We start from the raw sequence: 17,399 nt of genomic DNA on the forward strand, positions 1-17,399 counted from the left end.
CTTTTGGGATTTGAATTATAATTATGTACCCTGTTCCTGCCACACTGCACATGTACAGTAATCTTTGCACTCAGTTGTGAAGCATGTAGGCTGCCTGGGTTCAAGTTCTGTTTTGAACCCTGCACTTAAACCTTCTATGTGCTCTGCTCCTCAGTCAGCAGACACCTGTGTCCTGGAGGGATTTCAGACATAAGCATTGCTTGTTGCCTGTTTGTAGCCCCTGTGTACCCCACCTATAAGGACTACCTGTCAGCAAATCCACCTGCTGGCAAAGCTGCAATAATGGATTCCCCACCCCACTCTCACTGTCACTTTTACAGGAGCATAAGAACTGTGGAGAGATGAGTGAAATAGAAGCCAAGGTCAAGTACGTCAAACTTGCCAGGTCCCTCCGGACATACGGTGTGTCCTTTTTCCTAGTGAAGGTGAGTGAGGCAGGGTGGAGAGGGTGTTCACAGGGTCTACCCTTTTTTCTTTCAGTAAAGCATTTATTGCTAAGTTTGGTTTATCACCTAGACCCCTGGCCTTTGTAAATGAGCATCAGGTCAGTAGTGATCTAAGTTTCAATCTCAGCACACACATAAAGGGCATGAACATCCAGGCTGACAAGGCTGTTCAGGCCTCTGGCAGTGTGCCTTGGCTTGGATCACTGCTGCTGCTGTAATGTAAGCTCATGAAGAAGTGAGGACACTATCGTTTCTTCTCATATTTTCTGAGAGTGACTTTTACTCATGACCATCAGAGGCCTCTAGACTAAGAGAAAGTGATTGACCACTATCAACCAAATGGAATTAATGTCATAAATATCGTACTTAATTTGTGTACCTTCAGACAGGCCATGGGTTTTGGTGTCCTTTAGAGCTGCTTTCATGGGAACTACTTGTCTTCCTGCTAGAACAAAAGAGGTATCTTTGAAACTCAACCTTGAGCAAGCCTAGGTAGACACTTGACATGTGTTTTCTTCAGGTGACTGACCAGTCCTCCCATTAGTAGCACTTCCCTTTGCTCTTCCTGACCTGAATTGCTCAGTTTTGTCATCCAGTTAATGGGTTTCACTGATTTCCACTTGTTTTCCTGTGATTTTAGGCCATATGCCTCTTGCCATTGGAGAAAGCTCTACCATGGAGTGAGGGCTCTTGCATTGCTTACATCAGATGGGAAGGAACCCAGTGTATTGTGGCTGCTTTCAGGGAGTGATGTGAGATGGATGAAGTAGGTTTCTTTATCCATTACTCAAGAGAACTGAAAAGAAGGGAGTTTGGGGATCCTCTCGGATGTTTTTCTTGATCCCGCACCTCTGGGGAGCAAGTAGATTCCTTTAGGGAGGAGAAGAATCAAGATGTTGCACTTTAGAATAATATTTAGACTCATTGCCTCTGTGTATGAGAATAGCATAATGAAATGCACAGTAAGCTGTTGAATAATAGGTGAGATTAGGAGATAGAGTAATAGAGGAGGCTAACCTGATTAAAGTACAATATACACATGTGTGAAATACCATAGTGTGACCCCCTTTGAACAATTAATATATACTTTAATATATGAAAGACAGGAATGTAAAACAAGTCCTATTAGGGGTAGGTACTAGTGGTACGGGGAGGGTGAGCGGGCTGGGTAAAGGAGGGTGAATATTGTTAATATACTTGAATGAAAATAGAACAATGAAATCAGTAGAAATTGTTTAAGAAGGGGGAGAGGGGAATGAGGGAGAAAGATGGAGAGAGTGAATGTAACCAAGGTAAATATCACACTGAAACCCCCTGTATAACTAATATGTGCTAATTTTGATATGTTGTAAGAACCCTTGTAAATGCCACAATGTACCCCCACCCAGCACAACAATAAAAAGATGCCACACTTCAGAGAGGCATATACTTCATTACAATTAGTTACCCCAAAAAAACGAACTCTCAACTTTCACAGAAAACAGTGGGGCCTTTGCCAATACATCTTTGCTTTTATCAGTCTTTTTTTTTGAGACAGGGTCTTGCTGTGTAGTCCAGGCTGGTCTCAAATTCACATTCTTCTACCTCAGCCTTTAATGCTAGGACTCCTGGCACTAAAGTGTGTGCAGACTCCCAGCATTCATCTTCTTTTTAAGAAAAATAATTTACAGTTTGAAACTTTTATGTTTTGTAGAGTTTTAAACTATTAAGGAAATGTTGAATGGCCCTGATACCATCCAGGCAATGACTTCTCCATTTGCCAACATTAACAGTAATGATAACCATCCTTAGTGAAGTCAGCCAGGTTCAGAAGGCCAAAAGTCACATGTTTTCTCTCATATGTGCAATTTAGACCTAATAGAAATATAGCAGTTCTATGAAAAACAGGTCACGCTAAGGAAGGTCAAAGACGAGAAGGGGAGGGTAAAAGAAGGAAGTTAAGAAGGTGAATATGGTTGATGTACTCTCTATACAAGAATGAATATAGAATTTTTAAACTGGTTGAAACCACCATAAGAAAGGGACTAAGGTAGAAGGAAGAAAAATAGAGGAGATGAACCAAATAGGATTATAATACATATAAACATAGATGTGCCACAAGGAAACTTCCTTTGTAGCTGTCTTAAGCAACCAAAAATGTCACTTTTTTTTCTTCTTTTCTTATACAAAATTGGAGAACAGGAAGGTAAGCAGGTCCTGCCTGGCAGTGTTGGTACCAGTGGGAGGGGGGAGAAGGTGGGGAAATGGTGAAGAAGGGTGAATATGGTGTAAATACTGTGTACACATGTATGTAAATGGAAAAATGATATCTGTTCAAGCTATTCCAGGAATGAGGGGAGAGAGTATGAAGGAGAATAGTGGAAGGGATGCATTTAAGGATGATATATTTGATACATTGTAAGAACTTTCGTAAATGTCACAATGTACCTTGTTTATTGTTGCACCCAGCACAACAATAAAAAAGGGAAAAAATAAAAACATGAAAGAGTAAAACAATAATAATAATATTTAGAACATAGTTATATGCCAGGCATGTCTCATTGAAATCCCTCTGCAGCCCAGTGGAAGAGCTACTGCTAATGCCTTCTTTTAATAAATGAGCTGGCAGAGACCCAGAGGGACCCAGTGGCTAGTAACTGAAGGAGCCAGGACTAGCACTTAGGTGTCTCTGATTTCTCAGAGTTCCAACCACTGCCTAGGCTTCCTTAGGTGCGGTCGGTCACCTGACTCCTCTGTCGTAGCTCCCACCCACACCCGAACACAGGGCAGAAGACCTGCTCAGTTTTGGAGGAGCACTCTTCTTTTATTGTTGTGAAGAGGCACTATGAGTCGATCAGTCCCAGCACCTCACAGGGACAAAGGTTAAATGTATTTTTAGCATGTCCACTGAGAATGGCACCCATTCTCAACTATTTCCTTGAATTTTTCTGTAGTTCTTCAAGTGCAAAATTCATATGTCATTCACATCACTTTCTGTTAATCACATCAGACTTTATGCAGTCATTTTCTGAAATGTGCTAACAAAATATTGTGCCTTTTGAGTTTAGGTTCAGTAACACAGAAAAGCATATGTAAATAGAAAGGAAGAAGCTGAAATAGCAAGTTGAAGACAAAATAAATTTGTTCTCCAAAGACAAGTTAGAACCTTAGGAAAGTCTGCCAGTTGTCAGGAAGAGGTAGAGCACAAACCTCCTGTTACAGCAAGGTCTAGCAGATTTGGTCAAATCTGCTTTCACAAAACTATTTAAGGCAAAATAAGAAAAGACTAGAATTTCTTTCATTTCTGACCCTTCCCACTGTCCTCTCTTCTTACCTTTCTCTTCCTTCCTTTTCTTTTTCTTTTTCTTTGAAGAGAGACGAGTCAAGAAAGTAGGTAACATTTACAACCTTTATATACATATTTGTCATTTTCATTTCATTTTTGTCACTTTATACAATGTTAATAGCACATTGGTCACTTTAATTTTTTGCTTGATCCATTTAGTGTGACATTCTATAATTGTCTCAAAAATATAACTTGTCCATCTTGTTTTAAAGGTGGTATTGCTGGGAATTTAGAAATGATTCAGTATTAATTAATGAATCTTGAAAATCAAATCAGCAAGTTAAATAAGATTAAATATGATAATTTTATGTAAATTCACTAAGGTTTTTGATAAAATTCAGCATATGCTCTTTAGTAAGATTTCTTTAAAATGCAGGAATATTAGTGTCTTTGCTCAATATGATAGAGAACTATTTCAAACCTATTGTCCGTATCATGATTAACAGAAATGCAAGAGAGAACCATGGAAGGATTGGGATAGGAACAAATGTACCACCCTCTCACTTCCTTGTAACACTGTTGTGGAGGTCCAGAGAAATGCAGTAAGATATAAAAATAAAAGATAAAGTAATTACTCTAGCAAATGAAGGAACAAAATTAATATTAGTTGTTGCTATGATTATCTTATAACAACACATATTTAATCACTTTTAAACAGTTCTATTTTGACATAATTGTAGATACACAGGAAGTTATAAAAGTGATACACAATCAAAACATCAGGTAATACAATGAGTGTTGGTGAGCATGTGGGGAAACTGAAATCCTTAAAATGGTACAGGCACTTGAAGAACAGCTGTTGCTTGATTAAACAGAGTATTATATGACCCAGAAATTCCACTCCTTGGTTTATATACCAAAGAGGATTGAAAGTATATATCTATTCAAAAACTTGTACATGTGTGTTTACAGCAGCCTTTATACCAACTACAGAAAGAACACAAATGCCCATCAGATGATGAATGCTTAAACAATTGATAGGATATCCATACAAAGAAATATTATTCAGCCACAAAAAGGTACATAGTACCAATATATACTGCAACATGGGAGAACTTTGCAAGTAGAAGGTCACAACAGGTCATATATTCTATGATTCCATTTATATGAAGTGTCTAGAATAGATAACTCTGAGACACAGAAAGTAGTTGTTTAGAGGTATGGTGGGATGCAGAGGATACGGAGGTTCCTTTTGATGTGATGAAAATTTTCTAAAATTGACAGTGGTGATAGCTGTACAACGCTGTGAATATACTAAACTTCATTGACTCATATTCTTTAAATAGGCAAGTTGTATTGCTATGTGAATTGTATATGAATAAAGCTGTTTTAAATAGAAAGAAAGGTCTCGTGTACCTTTCAAGTTTCCTTGAATAGTAGCCATAGTATAATGCTGTAGCCTGGAAATCAACTTTGGTGCAACACACAGAACTTAGTTCCTCAGCTTTACATGCTCAATTCCATGCTCAGTTCTGTGCAGTTTTATCAAGGGTATAGATTTGTATAACCACCACCATAATCAAGGTACAGAGCTCTATTTCATCACCACAAGGATCCCCAGGCTATGCATTTGTGGTCACATACCTCCTCATCTCCCTACACTACTCCCCCTCCCATTCCTGTGAACCACAAATCTGTTGTTGATCTCTCAAATTTTGTTATTTCTAGAGTGTTATGTAGCGCTGGCAGAATGGCTTAAGAGGTAGAGCACTTGCCTAACAATTACAAGGCCCTGAGTTCAAACCCCAGTGCTGCCAAAAAAAAGTGTCATATAAATGAAATCACACAGTGTATAATCTTTTGAGATTGACTGTTTTTCATTCCAAATGATTCCCTTGGGATCCATCCAAATTGTAACATATATCACCAGTCCCATCTTTTATTGCTGAATGTTCTCCACGTATGAGTGTACCAGTTCGTTTAATCACTCACTGAAGGATATTTGTGTTATTTCCAGTGTGGAGCTATCATGACTAAAACTGCTATGATCATTTGTGTATAGGTTTTTGTGTTGGTATAAGGTTCATTTCTCTATGATAAATGCCCGAGAGTGCAATTTCTGTGTCATATGGTAAATACGTGTTTAGATTTGTAAGAAACTGCTAAACTGTTTTCCAGAGTGGCTGCACTATTTTACATTCTTACCAGCAGTGCATGAGTCATCCAGTTTCTTTGCATCTCTTTCAGCATTTGGTGTTAACATTTTTTCCATTTTAGTCATTCCAATAGGTGTTTAATGGTACCACATTGTGGTTTTAATTTGCATTTCTTTGATGTTTGATGAGTTTTCAACATCTTTTCATGAGCTTATGTACCATCTGTAATGATGTCTGCACTGAAATGTCTATTCATGTCTTTTGCCAATTTTCTAACTAGATGGTTTAGTTTTTTACTGTTGGGATTTGGGGTTATTTATTCTTGGTTTTCTGTGTTTCCTTTTGTATAGTTTTTAATTTGCCCTTGATCCATTTTGAGCTAGCTTTATACAAGGTGTGAGGTTTAGGTCAGGGTTCATTTTTTCACCTGTGGATGTCCAGTTGCTCCAGTACCATTTGTTGAATGGTACTCCCTCCATTGACATGCTTTTGAATCAGTGTCAAAATTCACTTGAACACGTTTGTGGGTCTCCCTCTGGATTCTCTATTCTGTGACCTTGACCTGTGTGTATGTTCCTCAGCTAGTATCCCCATGTGATGACCACTGCAGCTATAGTCCATCTCCACATCGGGCAAAGTGAGTCCCTTCACTTCTTTTTCAAAATTGGTTTAGCTTTTTTAGGTCTTTTGCTTTCCATATACATTTTAGAGCAAGCTTGTCTATATCTACAAAAACCCTTGCTGGGATTTTGATAGGAATTGCATTAAATTTATAGATCAATTTGGAGAAAATTGGTATTTTTGCTCTGATGAGTCTTTCAGTCCAAGTGTGTGGTATTAGATCCTCCTAGATTTCTTTCCCCAACATTTTGTTGATGAAATTCCTATTAGACAGATCCTGTACACTTGCAGTATTCATAAAATTACTTTAATTTTTAGTGTATTGTTAACTTCCATAAATTTACCAACTAAATTGTTAAGACACTTGTTATTTATTATTAATAAAAATTAATAAATTTATTATTTATTTATACTTTTAGTATAAATAGTAGATTTCTCTGACCTCAAACTGAGCATTGTATTAAGTTGTAAAGGAGGCTCATTGGCTTAATTTAGGAGAAAATTAGAGCAAGTGATCCAACTTCTTATTCATGACCACTATAAGCTTCTATTAGAAACTCTAAACTAGTCAATGAAATTATAATTTATAATTATAATTATTTATAAATTACAATTTAATTGACAATTAAATGCCAACGTTGACTACACAGCCTGATTCTAGTCATAGCTATTCTGAAGGACTGGCTTGAAATGCTTAAAGCTGCTCGCATCACATCTATGCGTGCTTTGTCCGGGTATTCAGTGTTCTGCCTTATTCTTTAATAGAGAGTGCTCACTTGTGGGGCTGGGGAGTACCGGCCTAGAATTCAAGAAGGTAATATATACTTATGTCAGAAACAGCAGAAACTGAGGTGACCACAAGGAACATACCTCACCTCTAAACCTCAGTTTCTTCATCTGAGAAACAGACATGATGATAGCTTACAGCATTCTAGTGAATATTAAGTAAGCTAATGTATGTAAACAAGGGCAGTGCCTGCAATGTAAGGATGCTGTTGAAGTTCACCCTTCCCATGTGATCCAAATCCCTGGCTCTAAGTCCTTCAACTTCCTAACTGAGCTTTAGCATCCCTATGTAGACAAGAGGTTGCCAGGCTTTTTCTGTGAAAGACCAGACAGTACACATCCAGGGCTTTGCCAGCCACGCTATTCAACTGTCTTCTTATAGTTTGAAAGCAGCTGTAGGCAAATGATGGGCGTGGTTAAGTGCCAATAAAGTCTTATTTGTGAACTTTGAATTTTGTGCCTCATGTAACAATAAATATTAAGCCTCTTTTCATTTAAAAATTGAAAATTTGGCCAGGCATTGTGGTGCAGATAATGTAATTCCAGCTACTCAGGAGGCCGAAGTAGGAGGATCACAATCTGAGACCAACCTCCAGCAAAAACATAAGACCCTATCTGAAAAACAAATTAAAGCAAAAGGACTGGGGGGCATGGCTCAAGTGGCAGATTTTTTGCTTAGCAAGTCCAAGGCCCTGAGTTCAATTCCCAGTACCTAAAAATTTAAATAAACAACATAAAAATGAAAAATTCATTTAGTTAGCAAGCCATAAAAAGAGGCAGTAAGCTTTATTTAATGTTGGCTGTCACTAACCCATCAGTATAGGGATGATCTACAACCACCTAACGAGACCACAGGACAGAATTCTCAGTAGCTAAGCAATGCACTTTGAAGACAGAGACCCAGGCTTGGGTCTTAGCTTTGCCACTCCAAGGTTCGAGCCTAAGTTCCCTTATCTTCTACCACCAAGTGAGTTTGCTCACTTACAAAACTGTGACTTCTTTGCAAGGTACAAGTAAGTCCCATAGAAAAGGGGATTGTCTTATAAAAGATTGCAATAAAAGGCTGCTGGGAATGTCTGTGTTCTTCCTCTTTGTAGTACTGGGGATTGAACCCAGCCAGGGCCTCTGGCATGCTAGAAGCACTCTCATCACTTGAACCACACCTCTGCTTTTGTGTTTGTATTTTGGTTTTGAGATAGGCTTTCACTGTCTTTGCCTGGGCTGGCCTTGAACTCATGATCCTCCTGCCTTAGTAGTTGGTATGCACCATCAGGCCTGGCCTGATGAAATTGAAACCCCATAAACAACAGTAAAACTGTTCCCATGACCTGCAGAGGATGTTTCATTCCAGAAAAATCCTTGTGTAGCCCTTTCCACTTCCACATTTTCCTTTTAAATTTCTTTACAGTCATGGCAAGTCTTGTCTTAAGGTGAGATGCCGAGGGAGCTGACCCTCTTCTCCCCTAAACTGTGAAAGTATCACACAGGGGAAGCTTGCAGAACTCTCGGAATCGTGAGTGATGTCAGAAGGCACTGCCAGTCATGTTTAGAGGAGAAAAGGCTGATAAACACAGTCTTTAACACCTCACTTTCTTTCTAACAGTCAACCCTTTCTACCATGCCGTTCAAGGAAGAAAGTATACTGGTAACAGAATGAAACACAAGCCAGTCTTCTGGCACCAAGTCAATGTAGAACTTGAATGAGCTCAGCTGGATCACGGGGGAGAACCCTTTGGCCTTCAGCCATGTTGAAGCAAGTGGCCAAAAGCCGAGGCATGCCAAAACCTAGCCTAATCACATCCCTGAACCCAATTTTGAGTCTCAAACGTGAGGCACAGGTGAAGGAGCCAATCTCTGCACCTGTGAGAAAAGTCAGCAGAGGAAACAGATTGCTCACAGCTGACCTCCAGCTCTGAGCCCATAGTAATGCTTGAGAAATGTTAGAATGGGGGGGCCAGGCTTGTTCAGGGAGCCTGCCTACCCTTAGTAAAATACCCGCTTTCTCCTGCCTTGAGTTTTGCAAACTGTGGACAGCTTTAAAAACAAACCAACCTAATAAGGACCCCCTTGAGATAAAAGCTGGCAAAAAATCAGATTTATAGTCCGTATGTGTCAGGACAGGTAATAGACCAGTCTTCCCTGGAGCCTGCTTAGCCTGCTTTTAGCTCCTGGACATAAAAGTATGCTGGCTTGTGTACTTGAAGGTTGGAAGGGAGAGGTGTGGGGTGGGCTGTCTGAAGCTTGTCCGAGTACAAGAAGGAAGAGGGAGCCTACTTTTCCTGGATCTCTGCCACCTGGGATCTAAGGTAGGTCTCTGAACCAGGAAAGACCTACAGCACTGCCCAGCAAATCTCAACCATTTGCTATTTTAGTATTCCCCAGCTCCTCTGCACTTGGGGTAGGCACTAAAATAATGATACTCCTTGCTGTGGTCTCTGTGAGAACTCTTTTGAGTTCCCTATGTCCCCTAACCCAGGTTAGGACCTGCTGGTGGAATTCTGCTGTAAGCTGTTTGTTCACTGTGGCTTCTTTTTCAAGGCTGACATGATCTGGACAGGAGTTGAGATGATTCTGCAGGACTCATGTTCCTATGTCCCAGAGCTCCTTGCTGGGGAGAGGTGCAGATGGGAAGGATAACCAGAGCAGCTGCCAACCATATTTCTTCTCTGATCCCTTCTTGGGTCCCAGGAGCTGGGCTTACGCCAACCCTACATGATTAAGTTAGCTGCCTCATACCTCCCAATCTAAGTCTCTGTGTGGCTCCTAAAGCCAAATTAGATTAACTGACATCTTCTACCCTGCATTTATTTTACTCCTTGCAGAATAGTCTTCTTTTTTATGAAGTATTGAACTCTTCTCAGCGTCTTTTGAGAACTCAAGGCTCATAGCACACCACACAGGTTCCTCATGCCACTGTGTCCTCCTGTGAGGGACTTGGAGGGGTGCAATGACCATCACCATCTGGGGTGCATGCAATACCCACTGAGAAGTGTAGGGAGATTTCAGCTTTTTCTCTGTTTCCTTTCATCAGAAAGACAGAGCATCTCTGTGGTCTACTCTTGAAGGTAGAGGTGTTTTTGAGCTACTCAGATCTGTGCTCACATTGTGACCTTACCACTTGCCACCTTAGAGAAATTAACAGTCCCTTCATTTGCAAATGAAAAAGGATGATTAGACCAACCTTACTGGGATGCTCTGAAGATTAGTGGATGATGCTTATTAAGTAGTGAGCCCTAGGCCTGTTGTAAGTGCCTGTGCCCAGTGTCAGGTGTGGGTACACACTCATGTGGATGAATAAACGCTTGTTCCTTTAAGAACAGCTGGGTAGGCATTGCTATGGTTCAGCAAATACTACTTAAAAAGGCTTTTTTTTCCTTGATATCACTAAAAATACATGTGTACTAAGTAAAAATTTGGAAATAAGGAAAACAATACAAATCACATGAGATGATTATTGCCACCATTCACAAACTGCACATTAACCTATTCAAATTGTATTTCACATAGGATCAGGCTATGTAGAGTGCTGTATTTTTATTTTACGTACTATCAATAATTTATTTCCCTAAAACCAGTTGCTTTCCTACAATATTTTGTTTGGTTGCTTTTTTATTTTTGTTTTTGTTTTTTTTCCGGCTTGGGAATTTGAACTCAGGGGTACACACTTGCTAGGCAGGCATTCCACCACGTGCGCCCTGCCTCTGGGCCTTTTTGCTCTGGTTACTTTGGAGATAGTGTCTCACTTTTGGCCTGGGCTATGATCCTCTTATTTATGCTTCCCACCATAGCTGGGATGACAGGCGCCATACCACCATCCCCAGCTTCTTCTGTTGAGATGGGGGTCTCACAAACTTTTTGCCTGGACTGACCTTAAATCACAATCCTCCCAATTTTAGCCTCCCAAGTAACTAGGGTTACAGACATGAGCCACCAGCATCCAGCTTACAATATGATTTTTTTAACAGTTATACTCTGTCCTGGATATATCATAGTTTATGTATTCCTATGTTGTTGAAAACTGCACTTGTTTCTAGTTTTTCACTGTGACAAACTCTGCTTGAGTTACCTGTGGCTTTATAATTCCCCACATTTATAACTTCAAAACAAAAAGGTTCCCAAAGGCAAATCATGCCAAAAGTAGAAACATTTTTAAGACTTTGGATGTTGACATTTTCTTCCATAAAGGCTTTGCCATTCTAAACTCCCATCAACAGTGGTCCCCCTTCATACCTTCCTTGGTTCTGAGAATTAATTTATGTGAAAGCTCTGCTATTTGACATAAATAAAATTTTATTTAATTATGATTACTTAAAAAAATTTTTCGGTTCCTATCCTCTGTCATATATTTTTGTTGATTTATTTAGTGCACTCCACAAACAATATTTAAAGATTTTTTGCTATTATATTGGTTGCAAATATTTACTCGCCAGCTGTTTGCTTTCTAATCTCCCTGAAAGTGAGGTTTGCTATTCTCTGCTTCTCTTTCGCTGCCCCTGTGCCCTGGCTGTCAGTGTGTAAATGCCTCTCTCCATCAGACCCCTCTTCCCTCCATCCCTCAGTGTCTATGTGTCTTCCCCTACCCCATCTTTCTCACTCTTTTATCTGTCAAACTGTATATTTCGAGCCAAAGCTATTAATACTTTCCTTTATGACTTCATATTTTTTGTTTTGCTACAAAATCATTTCTTACCCAGAAATCACAAAGATACCTACATATATATTTTCCCTAAATTATTGGTTTATCCTGAATTGGTTTCATTATGAGTGCGAATGGGGATCTATTTTTTTTAATAGAAATTATGTCAAAAACTATTAAAACTAATCATGAATGGTGTTTAAGATCAGTAGATGGACAAGAATAACCAAAGCTAAGGAATCCAGATAGGAATATATTTAAGAGGTTTTTTTCTAAAGGGAAGAAGCTGAATCCTCGTGAGAAGATTGTAAACTTGCAGTTTAAATTAGATTCCAGATCAACCTGCTTTCACACCTCATGAGCTGGCTCATGGAGTGATAGTTCATACAGTTCACTAAGGGTCTTTTTCTCTGGGTATCTTTTTAGTGCAGCCGCCTTCTTTCTGCCATGGTGTCTGGGTTTGGAGCAACCTGCCCTGGTGAACAGCATCTCTTTCCAGGAAGCACACCTGTGACGTTCTCTTCAGTCTCTATGAAGTCTCTCTAATTTAGTGAGGTGTTTGCCTAGCCTCCACTTTCCCGGAACCCTGCCAGACTTGAAACAGCCTGCAGGTAAAACATGGCAGAATCTGCTCTACTCTGAAGAGCACTGACCCTTAGTCTCTCTTGTCTCAGGAAAAGATGAAAGGCAAGAACAAGCTGGTGCCTCGCCTGCTGGGGATCACCAAGGACTCGGTGATGCGTGTGGACGAGAAGAGCAAGGAGGTGCTACAGGAGTGGCCCCTTACCACGGTCAAGCGCTGGGCGGCCTCACCCAAGAGCTTCACGCTGGTAGGGAAGGCAGGAGTCCTGGAGAGATCAGTGTAGCCTCGGATGACACTGTGGGACAGGAGAGAGACTAGATCCTTCCCAAGGAGTTTCTCTGGTCTTAGAATGCCAGTGCAAAGAGGGGAAAATGGTGCCAGTCCATGGGCATGAGGGGACAGGTCCAGAAGTAAGGGAAGTGTGAGCAGGACTGGGTTTCTTCTCTTGTTCATTATCTGGAAAGAGATGCTCACCAGGAGTTTCTCAGTTGTGTGTTCCTATGACATCCCTAGCACATCCTGAAAGGAATCTTCTGACACTCTTAGGCCCACACACACAAGTCCCCAGCCTGCCCAGAAAAAGCACAATATATAGTTTAACAACATAGATTTGGGGTAATATTAAAACCTCATCTTGTCATTTTTTATCTCTGTGACCTTCGTGCTGCCTCTCCTCTGTGAGCTCTAATTTTTTCAGCTATGAGATGGGGACAATAATGCCTACTTCACAGAATTTCTAGCGTTGGAAGAGAAGATGATGATAGAACAGTGTGAAATTCATGGATAGTCAGAAATGTTTGCACCAGCCCTTCAGACCTCTGGAATTCCTCCCCCCATCTCAACATTTGCAATTAGTGGAATATAATATACTACTGGCATAGAGCCACCTTTATGTTTGAAACTTGATAAGGCAGGTGGTTTGTAAGACAGGTTGAGCAATAAGAAGAACCAAAAGGTTGTGGGACTTATTTTCCTCAGACATTCCAAAGTCTTTGGTGATACTTGAAATATATTTAGACAAGCTCTCATAATAAGGCATTAAAAAGTTTGGAAGGGGTTATTAGTTATCTAATTTGATCATCATTGATAGGCACAGACCAATTGGAAAGAATTTTCAGAAATATACCTCCTAAAGTCAGTATTGACTATACCAGCATGACCCCTTAAACATGGGTGCTCATATTTAGAGAGTCAGGTGCTCATTTTCTATCATGGGAATTCAAGGATTACTTCTCAAATAAATTGATATAACATGTAACATGCTGTTTAGAAATACTAGAAGAGACTGCTAAAATACTTGATAATGTTACCTTGGGAGGGGTGGGGGAAATAAGGGTAGGCATGAATAGCACGGGGGACAATTATCTTTCATTATATATTGTTTTATTTTGGTCTTTTAAAACTAGGTCTAAGTATTACCTTATTTTAAACAATAATTGTTATGACCTCAGTAACTATCTCAAGCAGAAGAAAGAATAAATGTCAATATTTTCACTAGAGTATAAGGTTGGATTAAGGCTTGAAATAGATAGTATTTCTTTCCTTCTTACTCCTCGCTTCAATCTAATTTCCAAACATTTAGAGATTTTCCTATTTTTCTATATTGATTTCTAGTTTCTTCTATGGTGGTCAAATGTCTGAAGAGTTCGCTGTTGTCTTTGTATTATTGATTTTAGTTTGATTCTATTAAGATTGTAGTATGTACTCAGTATAATTTCAATTTTTTTCTTTACTGTTAAGGTTTATTTTATTTATTATTCTTTACTGTTAAGGATCTGACTATTCTAGTAGTTCTTGGAAAGACTGTTCTGCTGTTGTTAGCTAAAGTTTGTTGTGGAAATACCAGTTAGGCCCCAAGTGGTTGATGGTGGTGGTCTAGTTTTCTACATCTTTGTTAGTTTTCACTGCAGCAATTCAGTCATTTTCTGAGAGTAGAGTTGTCAACAATAATTGATCTACCAACTCTTAGCAGTTTTCGCTTAATGTATTTTGAAGCCTCATTATTTAATGCCTATTATTTAAGATTCTTATGTCTTCTTAATGGAACGATTGCTTATCATTATGTAATATCCTTTTATTCTAGTAATTTTTTGCTCTGAAGTCTGCTTTATCTGGTATTAAAATAGCACTAAAACTGGCGCGGGTGGTTCATGCCTGTAATCCTAACTGCTTGGGAGTCTGAGATCTGGAGAATTGCAGCTCAAGGCCAGCTCAGGCAAATAGTTAGAGACCCCCATCTCAAAAACAACCAAAGTAAAATGGACTGGAGGTGTCCTCAAGTGGTAGAACACCTGCTTTCAAGCCCAAAGCTGAGTTCAAACCCTAATCTCATGAGAAAAAAAAGAAAAGAAAAACAAAGTCTTCATGTTTTTACAATTAATGTTTGTATATCAGTTTTTACCCTTTTGCTTGCAATCCACATACACTGTTACATTTTGAAATGGATTTCTTATAGAGAGTATAATTGGTTGAATTATGTTTTTTCTTTTTATTCCATTCTATCAATCTCTGCCTTTTAACTGGAATGTAAGACTATTTACATTTAAGCTATTTATTGTCACATTAGGGCTTAAGTCTAGCTTTTATAACTTTGTTTTCTGTTTGCTTCTTTTCCTTGTCTTCCTGTGAGTAATTTGAACATTTTAAAGAGCTCCAGTTTGATTTATTTATGTTTTCAGGCATATCACTTTGTGTAGCGTTCTTACTGGTTATTCTGGTTTTCATACCTACGTGTGAAATTAACTATACCTACTGGTGGTGATGTTTTACCACCCTGCACGAAGTATAGAAACCTATTTCCACATCAGTCTGTTTACCCTCCAACCACATGAGATGGTGTTACAACTTTTGCTTCAAACATAAAATATGATTAAAGAAACTGAGGAGGAAGGATAGTGTATTACATTTGCGTCTATTTTAATTCATCTGATTGTTCTTATTTCAGAAGTTCCCAGTGTTCTTCTGTTCATCTGTCTCTGTTTGGAGAGCTCCCTTTATCTCTTCTTTAAGGGGTGGGTCTGCTAGGAACAAATTCTTAGTTCTTCCTAATCTGACAATGTTTCATTTTCTGTTCATTCATGAAGGCTAACTTTGCCAGATATTTGGGATTGACAGTTCTTTTCTTTCAAGCTCTTAAAGAATGTCATGCCATTTTTTTTTCATCTACATGTTTTCAGACTAGACATTTGCTGCCATTGAAGTTAATTTGTTCATAGGAGTATGCCATATGTCATATTTCTCTGTTTTTAAGGTTTTTTTTAATTAGTTCTTTTTTTTTAGTTGATGTGGGTTTCTTAGAGTTTATTCTATCTGAGGCTCGTTCACCTTCTTGAATTTGTAGGCTTACATCTTTAACTAATTTTGGGAAGTTCTCAGCCATTATTTCTTTTTAAAAAAAATTTGTCCCACATTGTCTTCTCCTCTGTTATTCTGATGACATTAATGTTAGATTTTTTTGTTGTTGTTGTCCCCTAGATTGCTGAAGCTCTTTGCTTTTTAGTTTATTTTGTCTATTGATCTATTTTTAAGTTTCTGATTCTGTTCTCTGTTACCTCCATATTACTATCTGGTATGTCCTGTCAGTTTCTTGTTTTGGTTATTGTATTTTTTTTCAGTTCTATAATTTCTATATCTGGTTCTTTGTTCTGATTTCTGTTTGTTTTTTGAAACTTATTTTTTCCTTTGTTTCAAGAGAATCTATAATTGATTTTTGAAGCATTTTTATTATGGCTACCTTAAAATCCTTATCAGGTAAGTCTAATATCTGATTTGTTTCAGTTATTGGCATCATCATTTGTCTTCTATTGGGGTTGTCCTGACCTTGACATGGATTTTTAAATTATTTCCTTGACATCTTGGTTCTTAAGTTAAAGACTCTTGATCTTACTTAAATTTTCTACTTTACCAGGCAGCCTCCTTGTTCAGATTTAGTATATAGTGCTCTGGCCTACTGTATGGGTTTTGTTGTAATGGCAGATTTATCTTTCTGAGCCTTCACAATGCTGCTGTGGACAGCTTTGTCCTTTGATAATACTTGGCCTGTGCTTCAGCCATTGGTTCTATCTGTGAGGGCAGAGGGCACTTCCGTAGGTTATTAGACACTAAGCCTGACATTGCTCAGTGATCTTTGTGGAGGAGGCAGAAGCCACTAGCCCTAAGTCCCTGTGTGTCACTGGGTGCAAGGCAGGTAGAACAGAGCTTCTCTATGTTTGCTGCTGCAGAGGGGTCAGAATACCCATGTTGCACTGCTCTGCAGTGCTGATGAACCGCAGCCAGGTCAACCAGGCAAGTTGTGGCTCCCATCTAGATCTGCTTGAGTTTCCCCTTCCTGGTCCCTTGACCAGAGACACAAGGCTTTCCAGGAACTTCCTGTAGTACTATAGGAAGCAGACTTCCTCAACTCCTGGGCATGGAGGTGACTGGAATTTAAAAGGAAACCTGAGATCACTACATTGGGATTCCTTGAGTCCTGAGGCCGCCAGCCAGTCTGCTTTTCCTCTTTCCATTTTACCCTTGTTGAATAAACTTTAAGGCTTTCAGTTTTATTTAGCAGGGAGGACAAGAAAAAGTGGGCCTGTGTTCTGTTGTTCCCACAATGGACCACATAGGCTTTAACACTGACAATGGATCTGATGTAGCTGTTTCTTCTAATGCTGCCTTCTCAGGATTTTGGGGAGTATCAGGAAAGCTACTATTCAGTACAAACCACCGAGGGAGAACAAATATCCCAGCTGATTGCGGGGTACATTGATATCATCCTCAAAAAGGTATGTCTTGTTGATGCAAAATGAAAAAGCAAGACTGCTTTATTAAAGGGCTTAGTTTAGATGATATAATTATGATGAAAAAAAAGCTTATCAAAGTATTTGATTCATAAATTGACTCTTCAATGTTAAGATTGCTTGAG

General features: G+C 39.1%; 1 protein-coding gene across 15 annotated transcripts in view; it reads left to right on the forward strand.

The window, feature by feature from the left end:
• Positions 1 to 17,399, forward strand: part of Tln2 (talin 2) — a 409,346-nt gene that overhangs the window by 247,843 nt on the left and 144,104 nt on the right. For all 15 annotated transcript variants that reach the window (XM_074066109.1, XM_074066110.1, XM_074066111.1 and 12 more), the window contains 3 exons: positions 321 to 425; positions 12,585 to 12,740; positions 17,158 to 17,259. In XM_074066109.1, the coding sequence (XP_073922210.1) occupies positions 321 to 425; positions 12,585 to 12,740; positions 17,158 to 17,259 (363 nt within the window). The remainder of the gene's footprint in view (positions 1 to 320; positions 426 to 12,584; positions 12,741 to 17,157; positions 17,260 to 17,399) is intronic.

The sequence above is a fragment of the Castor canadensis genome, chromosome 2 (genome assembly GCF_047511655.1).
Source record: "Castor canadensis chromosome 2, mCasCan1.hap1v2, whole genome shotgun sequence".
Lineage (NCBI taxonomy): Eukaryota > Metazoa > Chordata > Mammalia > Rodentia > Castoridae > Castor > Castor canadensis.